The 21,860-nt window shown below is 38.2% G+C and overlaps 1 protein-coding gene across 5 annotated transcripts in view; it reads left to right on the top strand.

The window, feature by feature from the left end:
- Positions 1-21,860, top strand: part of SMC2 (structural maintenance of chromosomes 2) — a 24,162-nt gene extending 2,302 nt beyond the window's left edge. For all 5 annotated transcript variants that reach the window (XM_040655441.2, NM_205230.2, XM_040655443.2 and 2 more), the window contains exons 4-25: positions 561-683; positions 1,616-1,654; positions 1,795-1,905; positions 2,088-2,132; positions 2,606-2,839; positions 3,588-3,737; positions 4,356-4,589; positions 7,992-8,151; positions 8,669-8,786; positions 9,528-9,666; positions 9,853-9,972; positions 10,253-10,457; positions 10,991-11,126; positions 14,249-14,373; positions 15,216-15,409; positions 15,682-15,825; positions 16,118-16,312; positions 16,861-17,061; positions 17,809-17,925; positions 18,834-18,994; positions 20,309-20,456; positions 21,293-21,860. In XM_040655441.2, the coding sequence (XP_040511375.1) occupies positions 561-683; positions 1,616-1,654; positions 1,795-1,905; positions 2,088-2,132; positions 2,606-2,839; positions 3,588-3,737; positions 4,356-4,589; positions 7,992-8,151; positions 8,669-8,786; positions 9,528-9,666; positions 9,853-9,972; positions 10,253-10,457; positions 10,991-11,126; positions 14,249-14,373; positions 15,216-15,409; positions 15,682-15,825; positions 16,118-16,312; positions 16,861-17,061; positions 17,809-17,925; positions 18,834-18,994; positions 20,309-20,456; positions 21,293-21,445 (3,252 nt within the window). In that variant the 3' untranslated portion in view covers positions 21,446-21,860. The remainder of the gene's footprint in view (positions 1-560; positions 684-1,615; positions 1,655-1,794; positions 1,906-2,087; positions 2,133-2,605; positions 2,840-3,587; positions 3,738-4,355; positions 4,590-7,991; positions 8,152-8,668; positions 8,787-9,527; positions 9,667-9,852; positions 9,973-10,252; positions 10,458-10,990; positions 11,127-14,248; positions 14,374-15,215; positions 15,410-15,681; positions 15,826-16,117; positions 16,313-16,860; positions 17,062-17,808; positions 17,926-18,833; positions 18,995-20,308; positions 20,457-21,292) is intronic.

Below are 21,860 nucleotides of genomic sequence, written 5' to 3'. Positions count from 1 at the left end.
GTCTTTAAATTTTTGCAACTGGGGCAATGATACTACAGTGTTATTAACAAAAAGTGTAGAAGTGGAACCACTGTACTAGATTAAAAGTTACTTGAGAAATAAGATTAAGATAATTAGATGCAGTATATCACTAATGTTTTCTATGGAGTTGCACAAAAGCATACTGGCAGTAAAATAATGTTCCCGAATATGTTCTAACTTTCTATCTTGTGGCTTTCTTCTTAATTTCTGAGCTTCATGTTAAATTCTGTCTCTAAAACATGGAACTTTTATTAAAAAAAAAAAAGAAACTTGCACAGTTTGGGAATTTCCTGTCAATCTTGAACAAATCTTTACCCTCTATAACTGATCTTATTCAAAGCTTCAGTTAGGACCGAAAAGATGCTTGAAATATCTGTAAGACCTATTGTTATGTTCTGTGTGTTATGTGCACATAAAGCAGGAGTATATGGAATTTGCTCTGATTTTTTTGATGCATTTAATTATTTATTTTGTCTTTGTGTAACATCAAGCTACTTTTAAATCACTTGAAGCTTCTTCTGTTTCTTTCCCCTGTCTAGGTTATTGTTGGAGGTAGAAATAAGTATCTTATCAACGGTATGAATGCTTCCAACAACCGTGTACAGGATCTCTTTGGTTCTGTTGGACTCAATGTCAATAACCCTCACTTCCTTATTATGCAGGTATTATGTATACCTTTCTAAAATTCAGAAAGAATACAAGTGGCACTAAGTTTGTGGAATAACACTTCTTTTTCTTATTAAATAAAAGCAACTTTCAAGTGAAAATCAGATACCTGTTCAATAGCTAAGATTTTTACAGCAGCATAGTATGACTGGCCAAATTTTTAGCCCTTGCTTCTTTCCATCTCCTCATTTGTCTTACAGCAGGCTTTTTCTAAAATGTATGCGAATTTTGTTTCCCTTTTGGTCTCTGACAGATGTTTCCTTTATTATTACATTATAAAGAAGAGTATTTTTTCCTTATTTGCTCTATTCTATGTTAGGCAATATTTTCTATGAGTTAATACGCTTGCTTTCTTAAATTCCAGTTAGAAAAGGTGATCTGACCAAATGAAAAGACCTTGCAACCCTTAATAGAGGAACTAAATCAACCCCTGATAGATTTGCACAGAATAGCAAAACAGTAGAATTTACTTGCTTCAAATGCAGTTGTCCTAATTATTAAAAAAAAAAAAAAGATCAGGTTTGCACCCATTTTATTCCCCTTCCCTCCTCCTTCCTTTACAAATGAGCCAGATTACCAAGCAGCCAATCTATAATTAAGAAGTTATTTGAGATCTGGAAGTCAGTAAGTCTGCCAGAACAAAATAATCACAGTACCGTTTTACTTGGATGTGAGCAATAATGTGGAGAATGCATACAGAAGCTCTAAAGGTGATTTCAAGCTTGCTGCTTGGAGAAGGGACTTAATATTTGTTTGAAATTTTGAGATCAAGGCAATTTATTCCTGTACAGATAAGTTAGTTTTATAATAAAAAATAAAGGTTAGCACTTGTAATATAGTGTATAAAATGAGTACATGGGTTTTAATTTATTTTTTACTACTGTAGCATGGTACACAATCATAATTCTTTTTATCTTTCTCTAACCAGGGGCAAATTACTAAAGTTCTAAATATGAAGCCGACAGAGGTGAGAAAACTGTGCATTTCTTTTTTCTTTTTTTTCTGGATAAGGAAGTGTTATAGAGAGATAATATGCTAAGCTTGCTTTGAGTTGAACCAACTTGACATGATAAAAATCATTGACATTGTCAAATTATTTTATTTTAGATTCTAGCTATGATTGAAGAAGCAGCTGGTACTAGGATGTATGAATGCAAGAAAATAACTGCCCATAAGACCATAGAAAAGAAGGAAAGCAAACTGGATGAAATTCGAAGGGTTGGTACTATATGTGGGAATGTATGCTTTATTTTCTGAAGATGCTGAATAACCAGCGCAACGTGTTTTGTTTTTATTTAACTTGTAAACTATTTCATTTCTTTATGTGTTTCTGTATGTGTGGTATTAATGTTACATGAGTTTTAAAAATCTGAACACAAGTGTTCTGGTTTGTGTTTCAGATCATAACTGAAGAGATCAGTCCAACTCTAGAGAAACTGAAAGAGGTATGGAATATTTAGAGGAGTGGTAAGAGGCTTTAAGGTACTGAAGAAATACTTTCAACTCGAACTAGTATGTGGAAAATAAGACACGATATTTTCAGCCTTGTTAGAATCTTTTAGGTGATGTAAAGTTTATCATCTATCCAAATATAGACAGCATGGTTTGCAGGAATTATGAGAAATCTGGGAGAGTAAGATAGGGAGAAAGAAGCAAATGAGAGAAGCAGAAAAAATAGAAGTTAAATACTTGTCTTAGTTCTTAAACTTGCCTCAAGTGGAGTTTCTGTTATACAATCAACTGCACTAGTATGGCTTTACCTAAGACTTTAAGTGGGTTTGCAGTGTACAATACTGAATATTTCTTATATATATATTATATTATACGAATATTATGTATTATATCCTATAACAGTACTACTTTAATTTTTTTCCATCCGATTTTAATTCTTATTTTCTTTTAATCTACATCTTTTCAGGCACGTGCATCGTATCTGGAGTATCAAAAAATGACACGAGAAGTGGAGAATTTAAGGCGCATCTATGTGGCTTTTCAGTATGTTCGTGCTGAAGAGATAAAAGATCGCTCTACTAACGCTTTAAAGGAAGCACAGGCAAATAAGAAGAAGATTTTTGAATCAATGGCTGAGAATGAGAAGAAGGTAAAGGAACTTGCGCAACAAATAGAAGAAACAGAAAAGAAAAACAATGAGGTAAGTGAGAACACAGATGTGCTCACCTGAAAGCGTTAATAGAAGGAAGTACATAAGAAGAAAGTTATTTTTGTAGATGATATGCACTTAGATTTTACTCTTCCTATGATGGATTGTTTAGATTATACCCTGCTTACTCATTATTAGCCATTTCCTAAAAGGGGTCTCTTTAAAGTTTTAATGTCTGAAATACTGTATTTCCAATTGCTGTAAATCATAGACTATCCCAAGCTGACAAAAACCTGCAAGGATCGGAGTCCTATTCAGTAAGTTCCCAAATAATCTTGATAATTTTGTCAGGCACTGAAGTGAGACTGAGTAATTGAAGGTGATAAAATTTTTCCCTTGTATTTCCACATTCAGTGGAAAACTTTATCTGATTTTTTTTTTCTTTTCATTTTTGTCTGTGTTTCAGACAAAATGCACTTGAAGTGGGAAATACTAATGACCTCAGTTATGGAGGTAGAAAAGTTATGTACTGAGTACTCCACAGCATCCTTTCATGCATAAGTGCAACTCTTACACTTCCCCTACAGGGACAGCAATCTCAGTAACTACAGTTGGGCTCTAGCAATGGCTTCAAATTGGTTTGGATTTCTGTGGGAAGAGATGTTCTAGCCCATTTGTTTTAGAGTCTAATTATCTGCTTCATCAGACATGCATCTCCTATGTACAGCTATGAACAGAAGATGAAGTCTTAAATATTGGATAACTGTATTCATTAAATTTTCATTGTTTCTGATTGTAGGAATTTGGTGCTAAGTTGCATTCTCTGGAAGCTGCTTTTTCAGAACTCCAAAGAGTTGATGCTAAAGTCCGCAGTGATCTTGATCATAGGAAGCAAAACTTAAACAGTGAAGAAAATAGGCTTAAAGAATTGATTAAAATCATGCAGGAGGTAAGCCCTTTGTTTATGATTTTCTTTTTAAGCACTGATGTAATTAAGAGTAGGGACAGAAGGTTTTTATTATCTCTTCAAAGTTGATTGGAAAGAATGGCAACAGGAGGGCAGAATCAAATGTTAAGGGTGTTACTTGATTTGCATGGCACAGAAAGTAGACTCCAACTAAAAACAAATATGATGTATTTATGAAGAAAGTCCAGTTCTGCTGTTGACAACTTTGTTTTAATTTTGGGAGGAGATCCCAGCTGCATTCAAGAAACCTACTAATCTTAAAGGAAAAACATCTGCTTCATATTCTTGGCATTTAATTCTCTTAAAATATAAACACTAAATAATTTACACAGAACTGTTTTTCCTAGTTGTAAAGTTATCTTTTCTTCCTCTATTTCACTTTTCTCTGTAGGTGTTGTGTTGAGTGTCCTCACTGAGCGAATGCACACTTGAAATATGTAAAAACAGATTGTGAAATCAAAAAAGCTGACAAAAGGTTTTAAAAACGTGGCTGGTGAAAGTAATCATAGCTATACATCATCTGATTTACCAACATAAAATTAATAGGACTTGTTTTTTTGTTGTTTGTTTTTGTGTATTGTTATTTGTTTTTTACTAAAGGAATTTAAAGCATTCACATCAAAGGAAAAGGAAATAAAGAAGATAAAGGAAGGACTAAATGGTTTACAGGAGGAAAGTAAAAAAGATGCAGAAGCTTTAGCCTCCGCTCAACAGCATTTTAATGCTGTATCTGCTGGCCTGTCTAGCAATGACAGTGGTCAAGGAACTTCTCTTGCTGACCAGATGATGACCTGCAAAAATGAGATTAGCAAAGCAGCAACAGAGGCTAAACAGGTAAGAGTCAGAGCTATCCTGATGCACTGTTGGAAAAATTTATAGAATATCTGTGCAAGGTATTTTGGTGTAAGTATTAAGGAAAGTTTTGTTGTTTTGTTTTGTTTCATTATATTTTTTTTATTAAGCAGGCTCTTTTAAAATAAGGAAGTTCTTGGGCCAATATAAGGAAAAGTTACACTGGGATGGGACATAATACAGATGACTCACAGTATATAGAATAGGATGCTTAGAATAGGAAATTGAAGTATTTCTTTATTTTAAACTAGTAGAATCAAATCTGTCTGAATAGAGTTTGGGAGGAATTTCTCTATTACATTTCATGCTAGTCATATTACTTGAAATGTGTCACATCCTTCTTAAGATAGGAAACTTCGCTGTGGTTGTTTTAATTGTGGAATATAAATTTTTGTTGATAAACTTAGGCCTTCCTTGACTCATTCATGGAAAAACTTCTGGGAAAAGTAACAGTGGTTCTGTCCCACAGTATTTTAGTTTGTTTCTTCTCTTTCTTTGATACTGTGTATGTGGTAATACAGGTTATTGTATATCCTTGTATCCATACTTGTATATCCAAGTATGTACAGTAGAATATTCCACAGAATGGCTTGGGTTAGAACAGACCTCAAAGCTCATCAATCTCCAGTGCCCCACACAGTTCCGGCATTCCTGAGTGTGTCCAGGAAGAAGGCATCCACAGCTTCTCTGGGCAGCCTGTGCCAGTGACTCACCACCCTCCTGAGTATAAAATTTCTTCCTAATCTCTATCTCCCATCTTTTAATTTAAAGCCATTCCACCTTTCCTGTTACTATTTCCCCTTTCCCCTCCTGCTTATAAACTCTCTTTAAGTAGTGGAAGGCCAGAATGATAGCACCCTGGAGCTTTCTCTTCTCCCGGCTGAACAAGCCCTGCTCCCCCAGCTTGTCTTCGTAGGAGAGGTGCGCCAGCCCTCTGATCATCCTTGTGGGCTCCTCTGGACCTGCTCCAACAGCTCCACATTTTCTTTGTGCTGGGGCCCTGGGCATAGTACTGCAGGTTGCACCTCACAAGGGCAGAGTACAAGAGGACAATGCTCTCCATTCTGCTACCTCTGTTTTGATGCAGCCCAGCATACAGTTGGCCTTCTGGGCTGCAAGCACACATTGCTGGCTCCAGCTTTTTGTCCACCAGGACCTCCAAGCCCTTCACTGGAGCGCTGTTCTCAGTGAGTTCTTTTCCCAGTGTAGATACATGTCAGGTATTGCTATGATCCAATTGCAACAGCTTGCACTTGGCCTTGTTCAACCTCATTCAGTTCATGTAGGCCCCCTTTTCAAGCCTGTTCAGGTCTTTTTGGAAGACACCCCTTCCTTCTATCATACCAACTCAGCTTGGTGTCTTCAACAAACTTGCTGAGAGTGCACTGAATCATACTGAATATGTCATTCTCTAAGATGCTAAAGAGCACTGGTCTGCTGAGGGATAGGTTAGTTGGAAGGGGACCTTCAAAGACCATCAAGTCCAACCCCCACTTGGGGGTTAACCATAAGTTAAAGCACAACATTGAGCATTATAAAGCATTCTCTATATGCCCCTTGGCTACTGACAGGCTGGAGGTACTAACCACCTCTCTAGAAAGACTGTTCCAGTGTTTGTGCTCATAGTAAAGAGATGCTTCCTGATGTCCTGTCTGAAACCTCCCCTGGTGCAGCCTTACATCATTCCTACATGTCCTGTCCTTGGTTGCCACGGAGAAGAGACTGTCATTTCCCTCTCCACTTCCCTTCCTCAGGGAGTTGTAGAGAGCAATGAGGTAGCTTCTGAGCTTTCTCTTTTCCAGGACAGCCTTCCCAAGCCTTCACTCACGTGCCTTCCAGCAATTTTATCAGCCCTGTTGCCCTGCTCTGGGCAATTTCAAGTATCGTAACCTCCTTCTTGTATGATGCAGCCCGGAACTGCACACAGTGTCTTAAAGCAAGGCTGCATTACATCTAGTGAGAAAACCACCTTTTTGGCTGGCTGGGCTGTGGTTAACACATCCCACAGTGCGGTTTGCCTTCCTGGCTGTCAGGCAGATCACTGGCTGATGCTGAGCCTGCTGTCACCAGCACCCCCAGGTCTCTTTTTTCAGAGCTGCTCTACAGCTGCTTGTCTCTCAGTTTGTGCCTGTGTTTGGCATTGCTTTGTTCCAGGCACAGCACTTGGCATTTTTCTTAGAATGTGTGCTGTTGCTGATTGTCCAGTGTATGTAGATTTCTCTGTAAGGCCTCTTGTCCCTCCAGGGAGTCAACAGCTCCTCCCAGTTCAATATCACCAGCGCACTTGCTGAGATGCCTTCTGTCTCTGCAACTAGATCATCGATAAAAATGCTGAACAGCACTTGCATCTTATTGTAGGGCAATTCGTCCAGAAGGATGCTGTGAGAGACAGTATTAAAGGCCTCACTGAAATCCAGAAAGATTACATCCGCTGCTTTCCCTTTGCCCACCAAGCAGGTGATCTTATCATAGAATAAGACAGTGATAGAATATCCCAGGTTGGATGGGAGCCACAAGGATTATTGCATTCAGCTCTTGGTTCCACACTTTCTCTTCATGAACCCATGTTGACTGCCTCAAACAACGCATCTAGGAGGGCACCTTTCCTAGTTGGCTCACTCAGAACTTGCAACGGGAAGTTATCTTCACCATGCTTTAGGCATTTCCCAAGCTTCCTTGTTGTGCTATTGTGGCATTCCTGGATTGTCGGGGAATTTAAAGTCTCCTGTAAGGGGGTCACTGATCCTGATGTTTCACCCAGTTCTCTATAGATTAGCTGGACTAAGAGTGGTCTACAGTAGACAACTACTATGACATCTGCTTTATTGCCTGCTGCCTTAATCCTCACCTGAAAGTTCTCTGCCATGTCAACCCTGACAGCAATGGCCGTATGGTCTAATCACTCCCATACATAAAGCACCACATCTCCACCTTGCTGCTCCTGAACAGTCAGTAGCCCTCCATCCCAGCACTCCAGTCTTGGGACTCGCCATAGGTGCTCCCATTAGCCTTGGTGCTGCACCATCCCTTGGCATGCTTCAGTGTTCCTAATGCAGTCTCCCTCCCTGATCTGTCTTAGTTTGAAGCTCTCTCAATCAGTCATGTCAGGTTACAAGCAAATTAAATATTTCCTCTATCAAGATAGGTGCGTCTCATTGGCACACACAGACCAAGAGTGCTGGCACCCAGAAATCTCTGACACATTTTATGCTTTTATCACCTGTGTCTTTAGTTTTAAGGGCCAAGGCTGCTATTTGCCATTCTTGCAAACAGTGGGAATTTTTACAAAGTAAGGGAGAACCTGGCTAGTGCATGTGTTCTAAATCTGTATTCAAACATTCTCCCTAAATATCTTCTGGTTCCATGTTTTATTTTTCCTTACAGGCCCAAATGAAGTTGAAATATGCACAGCAGGAGCTAAAAACAAAACAAGCTGAAGTTAAAAAGATGGATGGAAGCTACAAGGAAGACCAAGAGGCATTTGAAGCTATCAGAAAAACGAAAGAAAAACTACAGGATGAAATGAAAAAGCTGAAATATGAAGGTTTTTATATAGGCTTTTGGTGCATAATTTTGTGGGGATCTGGAAAGGAATATAGAAGTAACAAGAAAAATGAGTATATTGTTTTCAGGCACAAAGAAATTTATCTGGTGAAAGTTGCAGAGGAAGTAGTTTGAAATGATTCAGTTTTAAATACTGCAAGCCAACACCTGCAAAGCTTAAACTTAGAAGACTGACTAGCTTCCCTGTTTCTTCCTGCTTTTCCCTGTTTAAAACTCCTTAAAGGTTGTTGCAGACAATTGTTGCAGAAGATGCACGAAAGTGTAAATTGATAATCCCGAATTCATTTCAACTCATATTTAGGGAGTAACGTTATGTTTTTTGCTCTGTGTATTTGATTTTTGTTGAAGTGTTAATTCGTCTAAAATTGAAATTTTAAAGTAATTTTAGAAGATTTTTAATTAGCTGCTCCCCGTGCATGTATATAAACAGAGCAGAATACTGATTTTTAAATTGCTATGTTTCTGAATGTTTTTGTACTCTTTGTGTTCAACTTCAGAAGCAGAACAAGAAGCCCATCTAGCAAAAAAGAAGCAATTGAGTTCTGAGATCAGTAGTCTGAGAGAACTGTGTGAAAGTATAGAAGCAAAGCATCCTTATCTACGGTTTGAATACAAGTAAGATCTCAGTGTCATCTTTTTAAAGTGCCGTTTGGTGCACTTTATGCATGAATTATGAGACTATAAAAATTATTCCATTGATTCCTTGGCAGTTGTTTTTCTTGTACTGTCAATGAATAATGATTCTCTTATCTGAGGCAAGTGAACAGGTTAGTAAAGTCAGGAAATACAACCTGAATTAGCAGGCAGCAGTGAAGAGGATACAATCATTCCTAAAATACAACCTTATCAATATAATGTGAATTTAGAAGCTTTGTAACATGGTGCTGCAAGTAAGTCAAGTTCAGTAACAGAAACCATAATAATCCAACAGTCTAACCTTCAGAGATGTTATTAATTTTCAGTCCTGTCTGAGGTCTGTGAATTAACTTGCTCTGTGGAAGTCAATGTTGTGTCTGTCTCCACCAAATATATAGATCCTCAGATTTGTTTTCTTATGTAAAATTAACCTGAGCATATTCCTGTAGCTGTGCTAATAAGAGGACCCAGACTGTAATCTGAGAACTGTGTGAACAAATCATACTAAAGTCAGGAAGGACATTCTTTTATTGTAACTGATTTTTACTGGGAAGTCTCGTGCTGTTAAGTAGTTAAACTAGTAATTTCCTGTTTATTTGGTCTAATAGAATTGGAGATTCTTCTACCATTGTAAACAATAGTAGTTTCTAATGTAGTTTTTGAAGATGTCAGGAAGAGAACCAAACATGTGGTTATCATAACTGATTTTGTTTTTCTAAGAAATCCAGAAAAAAATTGGAACCCCAACTGTGTGAAAGGCCTTGTTGTAACTCTTATCACCGTGAAAGACATATCCACATCAAAAGCTCTAGAAGCAGTGGCTGGGGGAAAACTCTATAACATTGTTGTGGACACAGAGGTATGTGTATCACTAAGCAAGCATGTGACTTGATGCCTAAGAGGTAATTTGATCCCAGGTACCTACTTAATTTAAGTTAGAAGTGTCATACATAGGTACTGTTGATGAAATGATGGTATTGGAATGGATGGATGATATTGTCTTAATATTCAGATATGCTCTGAAAGGTAGCTTTTCTCATTCTAGGCTACTGGCAAAAAGATTTTAGAAAAGGGTCAACTAAAGCATCGATACACCATCATTCCACTAAGCAAAATTTCAGCCAAGTGTATTGGACATGAAATTATCTCACTGGCCAAAAACCTGGTATGTAAATAAATACTATATTTTTATTGTGTGCCTTTTTTTTTCTTGTTAATTTTTTTTTAGCATAATGTAACAGCCATACTATTTCTGTAGGGTTTGAGAGTTTCTTAATTTTTTCTCTGTCTATCCTTGAACTATCCAATATTCAGATGGATTTTAATTGTCTTGCTTTTAACTGAAATTATGTTTCAAAATGCAATGATGACTTTAAAAATTATTTTTATTGAGATAAGATTATTGTAACTTAAGGCACACTAATTGTATTTCACTTTATTTCTAGATTGGTCATCGTGAAGTGCATATAGCCATTTCTCTTATTGACTATAATTCTGAACTACAGAAGGCAATGGAATATGTCTTTGGGACAACACTGGTCTGTAGCAGCATGGATAATGCTAAGAAAGTGACCTTTGACAAAAGAATAATGAGAAAAACTGTTACACTTCAAGGAGATATATTTGACCCCCAGGGAACCCTTAGTGGAGGTAATTACTGTTTTTTATTCATATAATAATTGCTTTTGTTGATATGTTTACTACTCTGCATGTTTTTAAAAATGGAAAGAAGCATTTTTGTTTAAGCTGGTACTTGAGATAACATCATCTTTGAGAAAAGATTTGGTGGTTGTACACTGAAGTAAGACTACGATTAGACTAGGAAAAAAACGATAAAATATTGGTATAATATAGTTTATATATTAGATACTTAAACCTTATTTGGCTGTTGTATCCTCTTGGAAGAGGTTGAAAAGAATGCTTTGAATTCAAGCATTTTTTGGGGGTATTTCATAGTTAATTTGAGGTAAATTAATACATGATGTTATGTGAAATCGGTTGATCTCACAAAATTAATTTGTAGTCTCTCCATTGAGAATGATTGCTTAGCTGTTTTTCTGTTTTGCAATGAGAACAAATCATGAACTAAACCTGCATCGTAGCCAACACTTGCAATTCACCATTTTCCAGAGTTGAATCTAATTCTAATTAGATTTAACTTTGCTCTTTTTTTCTCTGAACAGGTGCAAGCTCACATGTTACACCTATATTGTCTAAACTTAAAACAATGAGAGATGCTGAAGATGAACTCAAAATAAAGACGTCTCAGCTTGAAGCTACAGAGAAAGAGCTAGCAAACTTGAAGAATATGGCTGAAAAGTAAGGTTTGCATGTAAAGATGTCTGTTATTTCTCTTATGTCATTATGTAGCAGTTGGACAGATCAATACGATGGGAAAGACATACAACAAAGGAGCGATGACAGAAGGATCTTCATGGTAGAAAGGTGCTATAAAGGAAGGGAAGAAGATCACCTGTATCAGAAGATTCTAGGTTTACAGGGGAAAACTTCACCAAGGAAGGATCTCCAGAAAGAGATCCTTCCCTAGTGGCAGTCAGCCCTTCAATGAGGTCTAAGAGAGGTGCAGCCAGGCTCCACCTCTTCCAGTCCCGCAGGTGAATCGCCTTTACCTGTGCTCCCAGGGCTGACCAGGTCTTTTCCCCAGGTGCTCAATCAGTGGTTCAGGCCGGGACTCAACAGTTCCCATACACACTATAAAGACATCTCATATAAATGAACTTTCTGGGGGAAGGATAGGGCCTAATGAGAATTAAATATTTAGAAAATAATGATTCCTCTATCTAAAATATTTCCTCTGTTGTGACTGCTGCATTTTCAAGCATGTCCAGGTCACACTGTATGGCATCCCTTCTATTGTCTACTGCACTCCTGAGCTTGGTGTTACAAGCAAACTTGCTGAGGGTGTACTCAATTCCACTATGTCATTCATAAATATGTTGAAAAGCACCAGTCTCAAAACAGTCTGCTACAGGATAACACTTGTGCCCACCCTCCATACTGACAAAGAGCCACTGACCACATCTTTCTGGTTGTGACCATCCACCCAATTGTTTATCCATGGAATAGTCTCACCTTCACATCTGTCTCTCTCTAGTTTAGAGATAAGGTTGTGGTCCAGAGCCATATCAAAGGCCTTGCAAAAGTCCAGGTAGATGACATCTGTTGCCTTTTTTTGTCTGTTGATGCCATCATTTGATCATAGAAGGCTGCCAGTTTGGTCAGGCATGATCTATTCTTGGTAAAGCCATGTTGGCTGTTTCACATCACCTCACCCTGCATCTGCCTTTACATCTCTTGCAGGAGGATCTGTTCCATGTTCTCACACGTACAGACATGTGGTTTATGCATGTAGCTCCCTAGGCCTTTCTTTCTACCTTTCTTAAACATGGGAATGATGTTTCCCTTTTTCCAGTCACCAGGAATCTTGCATCACAACCATGATTTTTTCAAAAATGATGGAGAGCAGCTTGGCGACCACATCAGCCAGCTCCTTCAGGACCCTGGGATGTTGATTGGCACCCTAAACTTGTACACATTTAATGTCGTGAATCATAGAATCATATAAAATGGCCTGGGTTGAAAGGGACCACAATGATCATCTAGTTTCGAATCCCCTGTTGTGTGCAGGGTCGCCAACCAGGCTGCCCAGAGTCACATCAAGCCTGGTCTTGAATGCCTCCAGGGATGGGGCATCCACAACCTCCTTGGGCAACCTGTTCCAGTGCATCACCACTCTGAGTGAAAAACTTCCTCCTAATATCCAACCTAAACCTCCCCTGTCTCAGTTTAAAACCCTTCCCTCCTGTCCTGTCACCATCAACCAATGTAAACAGCCATTGCCCTTCCTGTTCATATGCTCCCTTTTCAAGTATTGGAAGGCCACAATGAGGTCTCTCTGGAGCCTTCTCTTCTCCAAGCTTAATAAGACCAGTTCCCTCAATCTTTCCTCACAGGAGAGGTGCTCCAGCCCTCTGATCATCTTAGTGGCCCTCCTGTGGGCCCGTTCCAAGAGCTCCATGTCCTTGCACTGGGGGGCCCAGGCCTAGACACAGTATTCAGTCATGAGGTGGTCTCTATCTTGCTTTGCTCTTACACTGGACAGATTTAGCTTGCTCACCACTCACCTACATCACGGACTTGTCTAGCGATGGTCAGTACAGCCTAGACTGGCTCTGATCTTAACCTCTTTAGTGAGCTCCTCTGTGTTGATGAACACCAGGTTGAGTAACTTTACCTCTGGTTGGTCTATCCAATACCTTAACTGGGAGGTTATTCTCAATGGATTTGAGGAATCTCCTGGGTTGTTTGCAGTCCACTGTATTTCTTTCCCAGCAGATATCTGGATGGTTGAGATCCCCACCAAGATAACAGCCTGGGAGCACAACACCTCTTGTGGCTGAAGCAGGAAGGCTTCGTCAACAGGCTCCCCTATCAGAGGGTTGTAGCAGACCCTAATCACCAGTTGTCCCTTACTGGTCTGCTCTTTAATTTTAACCCACAAGCTCTCAACCTGGTCATGGATATGGGTATGAGCTTAGATAGCTCATAACAGTCACTCCACTTCTTAACGAGGAGGGCAACTTTTGTCCTACTTGTCCCTCCTAAAAAGCTAGTAGACTGCAGTCACAGTATTCCAATTGTCTTTGTCTGACAGATGTTAGGTCATAGTTTTCTAATTGCACCACGATTTCCATCTCTTCCTGTTTATTTCCCTTATTTTCTAATACCCATCAAGAATTTCAGTTTGTGATTGTTCTGCCAAGGAAAGGTAGAGATGCTAAAGGAGAATAAATATTCAAGTGATACCGCTGTAAGAATTTAAGTTAAATAATCTTAAAGGTATGTTTGAATTTTCAGCTATTCCTTCTTACTGGTTGTGTTTTTAAAAACAGAATTTAAAAGAAATATAAATCCCATGAGAAGGTAGTGTTGGGCAGTATGGTATCCGCCAGCTGAAATTATCTTTCAGATTGTTTTAAAGTCATAACAGATTTCCAAAAATATGACCAAAAGGAAGAAATGAGATTTGCTTGTTGTTGTTGCTCAGCGATTTTCTTATTTTACTGGCTGGAAAAACATGAGCTCTGATTTGTTTCCAAGCTCTGTGTTGCACTTGTTTTTAGTATATATTATCAGGGCTTTATAACAATGGGTTAAAAGTATAAGTTACTTATCTACAGACTTCACAATTACTTTTAAACGTATTTGAATTTACGTATTTACATACCTGTATTTTTGTAAAGCTTTATTAGTCTTCTATAAAATGTAAGATTATTTGTTTTATAGTTGTCATTGTTGTTACTTATAATTGTCACTTTGGAATGGGAATATAAGCATTTCTGTATCTTCTTATTTCAACTTGAAATTGAAATGCTGGGTCCCCCTCATTATATCAGCATATATCATTACTGCCTTCAAAGGTACCAGCATCTGAAGCAGCAGTGGGAGATGAAGTCTGAAGAGGCAGAGCTACTACAAACTAAGATTCAGCAAAGCGCTTATCACAAACAACAGGAAGACCTGCTTGCTCTGAAGAAAACTATTGGTGAGACGAAGGTGTTTTTTTTCTTGCAGTTAAAAGTTAATTGCAGAGAAAGATATTTGGCAGTTGAGAAGCAAACAGCCAAGGGAAAAAATAGCTTTGAAAACATTTGCTTTATATTTTGGAGTATATCATAGAATCATAGCTGGCAAACACAGGTGTGGGGCTCAGATAAGGTTTTTCATGCCCTTCTAAAGGCTTTGTCCTTGTTAAGGATTCCACATACGTACTTCAGAGTAAAAGGAAGAATGGTTTTGTAACAACATTTTAAAATAAATTTAATCCTATATTTGTGTGGGTTTTTTTTTCCAAGCCATCTGTTTCAGGAGACATTGTAGGTTAGCAATATAAATAATCTGAATGATAAAACAGTAGAGATAAGTACTATTTATGTAACTAAGGAAAAGTGTAAAAGGAATCAAGTGCAGTGGTAAGGAAAACAGCAAAAGAAAAGAATGGACTGAAATAACAATGCTTGTATATTGTATATGAAGGATGAAGTTGTATCTGACTAGGTAGCTGTTTCATGGATTAGTTCTTGTTCCAAAGGTTAGACATCTATCTGCCTTTTCTTGTTGTTGTTGTTAATTTTAATGATTGGTTTTCTGTTTGGTGCCCTACAAATAACTGGTAACAGTGTCTCAGGAATTACTGAAATAGCTGACTTTATTAACTGGCAAAAAGCAACCAGTTTTTTGTTTTGTTTTCTTTTGTTGTAGTAGTAGTAGTAGTAGTAATAGTAGTAGTAGTAGTAGTAGAGGCTGACCCTTATTTCAAAGAGAGGCCAAGATGTAAGCTTAAGGATAAGAGCACTGTTCAATCTTAGTACTGTACTTTTGATTCAGCGGAGTGTGAAGAGACATTGAAGAAAACTGAAGAGAGCCAACGGAAAGCTGAAGAAGAATACAAGGCATTGGAGAATAAAATGAAAAATGCAGAAGCAGAACGTGGGAAGGAAATAAAAAATGCCCAGCAGAAACTAAATAGCGCCAAGAAGAAAGCAGACGATTCAAGCAGAAAAATGAAAGAAAAGCAGCAAGTAAATCTCACATTTATTGCTATTTTCTCAGTGCTACAAGTGTTTCTAGAAGTCAGTTTTATTCTTCTGAAGTTTCAATCCTGTCAACTTCAGAACTTAGATATATTACTTTGTAGTTACTGACGTAGGAATTTCTGATGCTTTTGTGGTGGTGCTCTGTTGAACAGAAGAGCAAGTATTGTATTATCTTCTACAGTATTTACCCTATCAAATTAAATGTAAATTCTTTCCACTGAAGTAGAACTTTAATAAATCTTAAAACATCTTTCTAGGAAGTTGAAGCATTAGTTCTGGAACTTGAACAGCTGAAACAAGAACAAGCCTCATATAAGCAACAGAGTGAGGCAGCACAACAAGCAATCGCATCCTTAAAGGAGCAAGTCAGTGCTTTGGAAGCTGAGGCAGTGAAGACAAGGGTAAAAGGGAATACTTTATTTTATTATCAGTTTTGATGTTAATGTGAATCCCTTAAAACTTAAGTTGTATTGTGTGGGTTTTTTTTTTTTTTTTTTTTTTTTTGCTATTTGGATTTTCTTGGCAGTGCTAAATTATGTTTAGCCTTAGCAGGAGTTGGGTTTTTTTATTATTATTATTTTTTGGCTTTATAACCATGTGTTAATTTTTTCTGCTACTTTGCTGTGTCCTCCTAACAACTACGTAACATCTGCTTTTGTAAGAAGTTACTAGCTGTCTGATTTTTCTTAACAGGAATCTCTAAAGAACGCAGAGAATGAGCTGTCCAGTGAAAAGGGATTAATGGCAGAACGAACTAAAGATATTAAAGCCAAATCTGCAAAGATAGAGAAATACAGAGAGCAAAATAATGAATTGCAGCTCAGCATTAATGCATTAGAACATGACATCAACAAGTATCAACAAGAGACTGCTGATGCTTCTTCCACGGTACTTCATAATTGTGCTTTTCTTTGCATCTTGTGGCCAAATCATCATTTCCTTCGCTCTGTGCAAAGGAAATGGCCTTTTTTTTTTTTTTTTTAATAATAAGCACTATTTTATTTGTAACTCTTTATGTGAAAAAGGAAGAGTGGAAACTATAAACTGTAACATATCGTTATGGATTCATAGAAACTATTTCAAAGAAGGTGATCAATGGGAAAAAAACCAAAAACATTCTGATGTTATGGATAAACTGGGTAACCAATTAAAGAATCTAATCCACATACTCAGTGACAGTGGCTTAGTCCAGATACAGAAAAATATGTTTCAGATAACATGGAAGAGTGTACATGAAAGTTTCCCCAAAATCTTGGTCCCTCTGTGGTCTTGGAAATAGCACAAAGGATGGTGAAAGGATCCATTATTTGCACTGGAGTGAAATAATTGATGCTTTAGAGCAATTTTAGGACGGCAGTGGGTTGGGTTTTTTTGTTCTGTTTTCATTCAGAATTTAAAAAATAAACTAAAGCATAAGCATGTCTTCTTGTGTACAGTTGGACAAACTGCTGAAAGAGTATAAGTGGATAGCTTCAGAAAAAGAGCTTTTTGGCCAGGCAGACACAACTTACGACTTTGAAGCCAACAATCCTAAGGAAACAGGTCAGAAGCTGCAGAAACTGCTGACAAAAAAAGAGAAGCTGGAGAAGTCCTTGAACATGAGAGCTATGAATTTGCTTTCTGAGGCAGAGGAGAGGGTAAGCATTCCAAACTTTAACTTTTAGAAATTGAGCAGCTTGAGTATATTGTGTTTGTAATGTGACTTTATGTATTTTCATATATTCTGTTTCTAAATACACCAAAAATGAAATATAATCTTCATGATATAGCAGCTTTTTGTTAGATCATATTAGTTTTATATTTTGAGCTACTTACTGTGTGCTAGTAAACTAAGTTATACGTAACTTTGACTTGTAAGCTACTAATAATTTCATCACTCCTAGCACAGCCCTTGCTAAGCTGGCAGCAGTAGCACTGGGCAGGGTTTGTATCTGTTAGAGTACCTAAGTATCACATACTTTGTCAAAGGCTGCAGATCAAGAAAAAGAAGCAAGATAGCCTGAAGGTGTTCTAGGGTTGTCTTATATTTGTGTGTTTCCTGATGGTGTTCCAGTTTTGTCTCAGGACTGATTCACTTGACCTAATGTTTCTAATACTGGTTCTTAATTAGAATTGTCCCGTTCTTCCTATGTGCCTTCATAAGTATCATGAAGCATGATTAAGTTTTAATCAAAGTGCAACTTCTGGAGTAATGCTGATTTTTCACCTTTGCCAAATGCTGAAAATTCCAATGCTTTAATTTGCAAACAATACCCTAAAACTTAAATCCTGCATACAGCTAAACAAATGCTTTGGATTTCAATCTTGTGACTAATTTTGCTGTTTCTTAACTACACTCCCACTGTTTTGTGCTTTGTTCACTGAAATCATTCTTCTTGCAAAAGTATAACGACTTAATGAAGAAAAAGAGAATCGTTGAGAATGACAAGATAAAAATTCTTGCAACTATTGAAGAGCTCGACCGAAAGAAAAATAAAGCTTTACACATTGCTTGGGAAAAGGTATGTTGCTTGAAATCTAATTTTAGCACTTCTGCATGTATTTTTTCTTGAGGATCAAACTCACCTTAGTTCATTGTTTTGCATATTTGTATGAAAAAAACTTGTCTCTTTCTAGAACTGATCTCCTATGCCCATTATTTAAAGCACAGAGCAGAAACTTCCATTTCTTCTGTTTAAGCCTACTGTTGAGGGTAGGGCATGAATTCTCTGAGAACTGTGGAGACAAACTCAAATTTGCAGAGCTACCATTTTCTTTTAGTGCCCACAAAAATAAAAGTTAAGCTTCTGGCATGCAGAAGCCATTGCCTCTTAAACAGACTGTACTGCACAGAATCACAGAGTGGTTTGGGCTGGAATGGACCTTAAAGATAATCTAATTTCACACCATCCTGCTGCGGGCAGGGGCACTGCTAGATCAGGTTGCTCAAAACCCCACCCAGCCTGGCCTTGAGCACTTCCTGAGGGGAGGCCTTCACAGCTTCTCTGGGCCACCTGTTCCAATGCCTCACCAGCCTTGCTGTAAAGAATTTCTTCCTCGTGTCCAATCTAAATCTCCCCTCTTTCAGTTAAAAACAGCAACAACAACAAAATCACTCTTATCACTTTGTTCCCTGATAAAGATTCCCTGTCTAGCTTTCTTGTAGGCTCCTTTTAGGTAACAAAAGGAATCACTGTTTTGTCCAATTAACTTTGTTTAAATTGTCCTATGTACTTTCCTAGGCTTACTTTGTTTTCAGTATAGCTGAAATAAAATACTCACTTTCTAAATGTTCTAAACTTTAAGACATGAGAATTCGTTGAATTAAGTTGATGAAGAAGCCTAGAGCATCGTGTTGCCCATCACTAAGTTTTTATAACTGTGCTTCTGACTCAAATCGTGCTCATATACCTTTCCTGTTCACTTCTAGGTGAACAAAGACTTTGGTTCCATCTTCTCGATGCTTCTACCAGGAGCCAAAGCTATGTTGGTTCCATCTAAAAAGCAAAATATCCTGGATGGTCTGGAGTTCAGGGTTGGCTTAGGAGACATCTGGAAGGAGAACTTAACAGAACTTAGTGGAGGTCAAAGGTTGGTAAACTGTGGATGTTTTTTTGTTGTTGTCTTTTTTCCATTGCAGTTGTGGATGTAGTTGGTATGTCTCATCAATTATACTTTAGAACTGTAGTATAAAAGAAAGTAATCTTTTCCACAGTCAAGTCAGACTTCCACAGTCACTTCTTCCATCCTGGCTTCATATTTAAAAAAGCTATTAATTCAGTTCCTCTCAAAGAGGAACCTGACTTCAAAGAAGGCAGTGCTTAGCATATAACAACAGAATTTTGTAACAGAGAGAAGTGACAAAAACTTATGATGGAAAAACTGCAGTCTCTAGGTAGCACTGAGGTACTGCTGACATGGAGTGTTCCAGCCTTTGAGCTGCAGTCAGTGGGGGAAAGTAGTAGAATAGTACTGTAGGGAAGTGACTAGGGAACAGCCCGCACTTGCAGGAACACCTGGGAGAAGTGGCAAATGATTGTTATGGATGACTCCCAACCTGCTGTAACCCCATCTACTATAACATTTTGAAACAGATTCAAGAACCCTCAGATCTTTTGTATGATGCAGCCCAGAAATGCACACAGTGCCTTGCAGTGAGGCCACAGTACCGCTACATCTAGTGGCTGGCTGTACACCCTACAATGCAGCTTGCCCTCCTGGCTGTCAGGCAGATCACTGGCTGATGCTGAGCCAGTCATCACCAGCAGACTTGATGAGATGCCTTCTGCCCCTACATTCAGATCACTGATATAAGTAAGTGCCGAACAGCACTTGCCCTAGAATTGAGCCATGGGGAATCTTGGCCCATGGACTTAAGAGCACTGAGCTGATATAATCCCTCCCTTACAATTTCAGTCACCACAAATGGAATGTAACTGTTCCCTGAGTCATGGTCCTTCAGTTCAGAGGACCAGGCAGCCCAAGATCCCTCAACAGTAAAAAATGAGCCCTCCCTGCCCCTCCCCCCCCCAAAAAAGATCAGATGCCCCTGCCTTTTCTTCATCCTTTCTTGGGTGACCTTCTTCACCAGTCTCAGTCCAGTGCTTTCCTTAGAGCAACTCTTGCTGTAGAAGAGGGAAAAATGTCCTCTAGAAGAGAGATTGATCATAACCCAGCCAACCTGATCTGCCAATAAAATAATTAATTAACAATTACTGTTTCTAGCAAAAGGCTTCACATTTCTCAATGAGAAGTTGTGGCAGCGACTATTATTGTTTCTCTCTCCCCAAAACTCAGCGTGAATCTGTTTCTCAGAGAGCATTTTAATACTACCAGATGATTGTAATAAGTAAGTGGAAGTCTCTCCAAGAGCATAAAACATAACTTCCTTGTTCTTTGTATTAGATCATTGGCGGCCTTGTCCTTGATCTTAGCCATCCTTCTCTTCAAACCTGCTCCAATTTACATCTTGGATGAAGTGGATGCCGCTCTTGACCTTTCTCATACCCAAAATATTGGACAGATGCTTCATGCTCATTTCAAACAATCCCAGGTACGCTCTCGAAACTACGGTGACTATCTATCCAGGTTTGTTATTTTCAGAGGCAGCCAACTCCTGGGAATTCTCAGCTGCTGATCTATTTTATTTCTGAGTCTTTTCAGCTGGATTTGGCTTATGGTTTGGCAACTGAAACTTTTAAGTATTACCTCTTCACATAAGCAGTTGCTGCACTGGCTAAAAAAAGCAGGTACTGACAAGGAAGATGGTCTGTGTACAGCCAATAACCCATGTGCTGGAGTTTGTTTGTTTATTTTTGTTTTCTTGATAGAGTTCTTCAGTCTAAAATGAAAAACGTTGTAAAATAGTATGAGTGCTTGTGGAAAGGATCTTGGGATTACTGTGGGCTGCCACCCACAGAACTGAAGGAACATATTCCTCTGAACGAAAAGTCGTATGTTTACTTGTTGGTAAATGTGACCTTTTCAAATTATGATAGAGAGGAACACCTGCTGCTAATGGTAATGTAAAGCAATCAGAGTTGCTGCTTTAGGGCATGAATAATCCTGCATTATTAGAAAAATTCACGGCGACATTTTCCCAATGGTTGATGGATCAAGAAAGGTCATATTTTATTGTGGTGCTACAGACATCCTGGACTGAGGAGACCCAGCACTGAGGTTTGATCACAGCCCTAACTCATAAACACCAAAAATGATGGTGTGTATTAACCCAGCGTGTCCCATGAGGCTTTCAGTGGAAAAAATATATATTCATAAGAAGCATTAGTAAGTTAACACCTAAGGAATCCTCTTTTTGAAGTGTTTCCTATTTTTTTTAATCTTTATTTGGACAGCAGCATTTACGTCACGTTTTCTGTTCTGTTGTAGTTCCTTGTGGTGTCCCTGAAGGACGGAATGTTTAACAACGCCAATGTTCTCTACAGGACCAAGTTTGTTGATGGCATTTCCACAGTTTCAAGACACTGTCAGTTAAAAAAAAAGCAGCCACTGAGTGAAGCCAGCAACAACAAGGATGAGTAACAAACGATGCATAATGATGACTCAAACATTCTGTGCCCCTTGATCAAAGGAAGCCCCAGAATCACCTTTTAAAAAAAAAATATATATATATATATACATATATATATTTTATCTTGATTCCTTTAAGCCATAGTTATAGTTTTTATCTTTTTTAATAACTTAGTTCATGGCAGCCCACCGGAGCCATGCAGTGTGATGAAGCTTGCAGCATTTATGGCTTTCAGAAAACCTGCTGCAAACTAAGCTACTGCGTTCAGCTTTTGTTGGCAGTTAAAGTGATGTATGAACATGCAAGTTAGTGTAAGCTTTTATCTGTGTAACCTACTTATTTCTGAGATGTACAGTGGGCAGCAGTTTAACTGCCAATTTTTAGTTGCTTGGTAATGGCTTTAATAAATATTAGACAGAAAACTTT

This window comes from Gallus gallus, chromosome Z (genome assembly GCF_016699485.2).
Source record: "Gallus gallus isolate bGalGal1 chromosome Z, bGalGal1.mat.broiler.GRCg7b, whole genome shotgun sequence".
NCBI classification, from domain to species: domain Eukaryota; kingdom Metazoa; phylum Chordata; class Aves; order Galliformes; family Phasianidae; genus Gallus; species Gallus gallus.
Note: the sequence above shows the minus strand (reverse complement) of the source record. Positions and strands in the feature narration are given on the sequence as shown.